Below are 5,000 nucleotides of genomic sequence, written 5' to 3' on the forward strand. Positions count from 1 at the left end.
ACATACATTCTAAAGAAAGAGAGAAAGAAAGAAACACACAGATAAATGAATAAATAAATACATCAGTCATTAACTTCAGTGGTCCCAGATGAGAGTGGCAGTCCAGAATATTCGCAACTAATTATGCGTTAAAAAAATGGTGGTCAATCAATCAATATATCTTCACAATTTATTTTGCATTTTATCGTGTATTGTTCGCAAACCCCATCAATTTATGGGCGTGGGACCGTAATGATTGTAAACCGTCCGCAAAAAAACCGTAGCCGTGTCTTTGTGACTTCTTCTTCATTCGTGGGCTGAAACTCCCACGTTCACTCGTATGCACACGAGTGGCCTTTTACGTGTATGACCGTGTTTACTCCGCCATGTAGGCAGCCATACTCCGTTTTTGGAGGGGTGCATGCTAGGTATGTTCTTGTTTCCATAACCCACCGAACGCTGACATGGATTACAGGATCTCTTATGTGCGTATTTGATCTTCTGCTTGTGCATACATACAGAAGGGTGTTCAGGCACAAGCAGGTCTACACATATGTTGACCTGGGAGATTGGAAAGATCTCTGTCCATTTTCTCACCAGGCGCCGTTACCGAGATTCGAATCCGGGACCCTCGGATTGCAAGTCCAACGCTTTAACCACTCTGTGTCTCTGTGTATGTTTCTCTCTCTCTCTCTCTCTCTCTGTCTGTCTGTCTGTCTCTGTATGTCTGTCTCTGTCTGTCTGTCTGTCTGTCTGTTTCCTTTCGATATTACCTGCCCCCCATCCCCGCCCTTATCCGAATTTCACCTCTCTCTCTCTCTCTCTCTTTCTCCCTCCCTCCCTCTCTCCCTCCCTCCCCCCTCTCTCTCTGTCTCTGTCTGTCTGTCTCTGTCTCTCTCTCTCTCTCTCTCCATTCCTCTCCAAGATAACAGGACTGTTCAAAGAAGACTGAACATGCACACCTGTTATTTCCCAGCTGTGGACGGTCTGTCTGATTGACTGGTTTGTTTGCTAGACGATTGCTGAACAGTAACTACCCGAATCCCCCCCCCCCCCCCCCGTCTCTCTCTCTCTCTCTGTCTCTCTCAGAAGTTAGCGGTTCATCATTATAGATACAGAACTTGTAATCACAGTGATCTGGTTTGTCCATCACGCAGCACTTAGCGCACGTAAAAGAACCCACGGCAACGAAAGGGTTGTTCCTGGAAAAAAGATCTGTACAAAAATCCACTTTGATAGGAAAAACAAACAAAACTGCACGCAGGAAAAAAAAAAACAACAACAAAAAATGGGGAGAGCAGCCCGAATTTCCCTCAATACAAATACATTGATCCACATAATATTTTTGCCTGACCACCAAAAACAAGTGTTTGTCAAGCCCGTACATTGTGTTTTGGAAACAGAACAACTCTATCTTAAAAAAAAACAACAACAGCTAAACAGCTAACATCGATCGTCATATATCATCAGTGTATTACGATCATGATGCATATCTGTTTCAAACCTTTCCTGTCTTGTTGATCACCACTTCCCCCGACTTTTTAAAAACCCATTTAAGGACGACAACACCAAGTTCGGACCAGAACACAATGTGAGTGGGTGCCGCGTGCGACTGAGATGCCAAGGCAAGGGTTGTCGAGCACACAGACAGACAGACCATCACACACCGTTGGCAAGCACAGAGAGAGAGAGAGAGAGAGAGAGAGAGAGAGAAGCGGACGCCACGAAATTTGTACCGCGCATTGGGGCTTTCGGCAGCTTCAGCGGCGGGAGAGAAAAACAGACTGACAGTCTTTGTGGCGGGAGAGAGAGAGAGAGAGAAACCACAAAAAAGAAGAAAGAAGAAATAAAGACGAAGTCTTCATTTCTGTGTAATCATGTAAGACTGAGACGTGGAGGCTGAGGTCTTCTTCATTCCGAAACTGAAGAAACTGCGACCAGACCTGAGCGAAAGGTGTGGGGGGACATTTTCATTTGATTTCATTTGGTGGGGGACTTTGATGTCAGTGGAAAAGTAGATCAACCTGGATCCGCAAGGATGGAGAAAATTTACGCTTCAATTCAAGAGAAAACAAGCCGAGTAAGTAAAACGTTTTGGTTTACTTTCATTTTGTTTTATTTATATTTTTTTTTATATGCTGATTGATCTAGGATTTCCTCTTCCAGTGTTTAAAGTCATGAGAAGATTTCACTTTCCCTTTCTTTCTTCCCTCTCTCCCAACAACGCTATTCTTATAATCTTTAAAAAAAAAAAAAAATTCTAACCATTATCTTCGTTAATTGCCGTGTGTGTGTGTGTGTGTGTGTGTGTGTGTGTGTGTGTGTGTGTGTGTGTGTGTGTGTGTGTGCATGCGTGCGTGCGTGCGTGTGTGTGTGTGTGTGTGTGCTAGCATAGCTCCCATGTCTCGTTGTTAGACCAGGCATTCAACGTCCCATGATTGTTGCTGAAGAGTATACTCGTTCGCGAAAGGCTGTAACTTCACTGAGATAAGATAAGAGGACCTCACAGATTAGGATGTTAGTCACCATTCTGTGTTTGGACTTTTCCTCATGGGGTTTGCAATACATCAGCTCAGCAAAATCAGTTTCACCACTGATGAGTACACAGACGTAGTGACTGCAACTTTGTATTTGTATTTGTATTTCTTTTGATCACATCAGATTTCTCTGTGTGAAATTCGGGCTGCTCTCCCCGGGGAGAGCGCGTCGCTATGCTACAGCGCCACCCCCCCCACCCCCACCCCCACCCCCCCCCCCACCCCCTTTTTTTTTGTATCTTTTCCTGCGTGCAGTTTTATTTGTTTTTCCTATCGAAGTGGATTTTTCTACAGAATTTTGCCAGGAACAACCCTTTTGTTGCCGTGGGTTCTTTTACGTGCGCGAAAGTGCATGCTGCACACGGGACCTCGGTTTATCGTCTCATCCGAATGACTAGCGTCCAGATCACCACTCAAGGTCTAGTGGAGGGGGAGAAGATATCGGCGGCTGAGCTGGTGATTCGAACCAGCGCGCTCAGATTCTCTCGCTTCCTAGGCGGACGCGTTACCTTTAGGCCATCGCTCCACTTAAGGGGTTAAACCAACGATGAGCGGTATATAATCGCCATTATAGTTCTGGTAAAATGACCACTTGGCTGTTTTTGAATTGAATTGAATTCAATTCAATTCAAAATACTTTATTATCTGCTTCAACCAAAAACAGAAAATTTTCTTTAGGCTCACTTAAAATAAAATGCCCGTCAGCAAAAAAAGAAAAAAAAAAGAAAAAAAAAAAACAACAACAACAAAACAACCTGACACGCCCTTCACTTATCACCATGCACACATCAATTATTATGTAAAAAGAAAAACATGTGGGTAAGATACTATTACATTCAGAGTGTAACAACTGTGTGTGTTTGTTGCGTGTGTGCCCGTGCGTGTGCATGCATCGTTTTGTGTGTGCGGATGCGCGCGCACGCGTGCGTGTGCCTGCGCGTTGAGCGTATGTGTACGTTTCAATCATTACACAATGGATGGAAAAATAGCAAAAACGCATTTTAGTTATTCAACTTATAAGAGTTGAATGAATATAATTATCAGACATACAAACAAACGGGGATAGAGATGAGATGCATGGGCATGTACCTGCGCTTGCTATGTGTGTGTGTATGTGTGTGTGTGTGTGTGTGTGTGTGTGTGTGTGTGTGTGTATGTGTGTGTGTGTGTGTGTGTGTGTGTGTGTGTGTGTTCATAAAGTAGATTGCGTTAGAAAGTGTGTTTGCTTTGTAAACTTATTTCCTATGTCTGGCTGTATATCTGTTTTCCACTGGTGTTCTCTTTCTTCTCTGTCTCGCAACTCTCTCTCTCTCTCTCTCTCTCTCTCTCTCTCTCTCTTTCTCTCTCTATGTCTCTGTCGCATACCCTATCTCTCTCTTTCTATCTGTCTCTGTCTGTCTCCCACGTCTCTCTCTCGCTCTCGCTGTCTGTGTGCCTACCTGTCTGTCTCTCTCCCTCCCCACCTCTGTCTGTCTGTCTGTCTGTCTGTCTGTCTCTCCTCGTCTACCTGTCTGTCTCTCACTCCCTCTGTCTATCTGTCTGTCTGTCTCTCTCTCCTCGTCTATCTCTGTCTCTCACTCTCTCTATCTGTCTGACTGCCTCTCTCCCTATTTCCCTATATATATATATCTCTCTCTCACTCTCACTCTGTCTGCCTGTCTGTCTCTCTCTGTCTCTCTCCCTCCCTCCTCCCCACTATCTCTCTTCTCTCTTTCTCTCTCTCTCTCACTCTCTCTCCATCTGTCTGTCTCTCTTTCACTCCCTCCGTCAATCTGTCTGCCTCTCTCCCTATCTCTCTTTCTCTCTCCCTCCCCCCCCTCTCTCTCTTCTCTCTTTCTCTCCCCCTCTCTCTCCCCGTCTGCCAGTCTGTTTCTTTCACTCCCTCCGTCTATCTGTCTGTCTGCCTCTCTCCCTGTCTCTCTCCCTCTCACTCCGTCTGTCTGTCTCTCTCTCCCTCCCTCCTCCCCCCACTCTCTCTCTCCCCTCCCTCTCTCTCTGTCTCTCTCCCTTTCCCTCAATCCTCTCTCTCCCCCCCCCCCCCCCTCTCTCTCTCTTTCCTTTCTGTGTCGTTTCCGTGTTGATTCCCAGCCGTCTATAGGGGATTGCTAACAACGTTAGGGATGCCTGTTGGGTCTCTGGAGCCCCCGGTTCCCAGTGTGGCCCCAGACCTGATGGTTTTCTGATGAGATTATCGACGACAGCTAACAAAGTACAGGGCGATAGCCCATCGAAGCCCAGGTTCTTCAGATGGTGCACCGGACAGAAAGAGTGAAGGCAGCAGCGGCGTGCACGTGTTATATATATATATATATATATTTTTTTTTTTTTTTTTTTTTAACTTCTTCTTCTTCTGCGTTCACTCGTATGCACACGAGTGGGCTTTTACGTGTATGACCGTTTTTTACCCCGCCATGTAGGCAGCCATACTCCGCTTTCGGGGGGTGTATGCTGGGTATGTTCTTGTTTCCATAACCCACCGAACGC

General features: G+C 45.7%; 1 protein-coding gene across 1 annotated transcript in view; it reads left to right on the forward strand.

Annotated features, from left to right (window-relative positions):
• Positions 1 to 2,002: 2,002 nt before the first annotated feature.
• LOC143298294 (prickle planar cell polarity protein 3-A-like) overlaps positions 2,003 to 5,000 on the forward strand; it is a 77,513-nt gene continuing 74,515 nt past the window's right edge. The window contains exon 1 of the mRNA XM_076611113.1: positions 2,003 to 2,059. Within this exon, the coding sequence (XP_076467228.1) occupies positions 2,018 to 2,059 (42 nt within the window). The 5' untranslated portion in view covers positions 2,003 to 2,017. The remainder of the gene's footprint in view (positions 2,060 to 5,000) is intronic.

This window comes from Babylonia areolata, chromosome 23 (genome assembly GCF_041734735.1).
Source record: "Babylonia areolata isolate BAREFJ2019XMU chromosome 23, ASM4173473v1, whole genome shotgun sequence".
Classification (NCBI taxonomy): domain Eukaryota; kingdom Metazoa; phylum Mollusca; class Gastropoda; order Neogastropoda; family Buccinidae; genus Babylonia; species Babylonia areolata.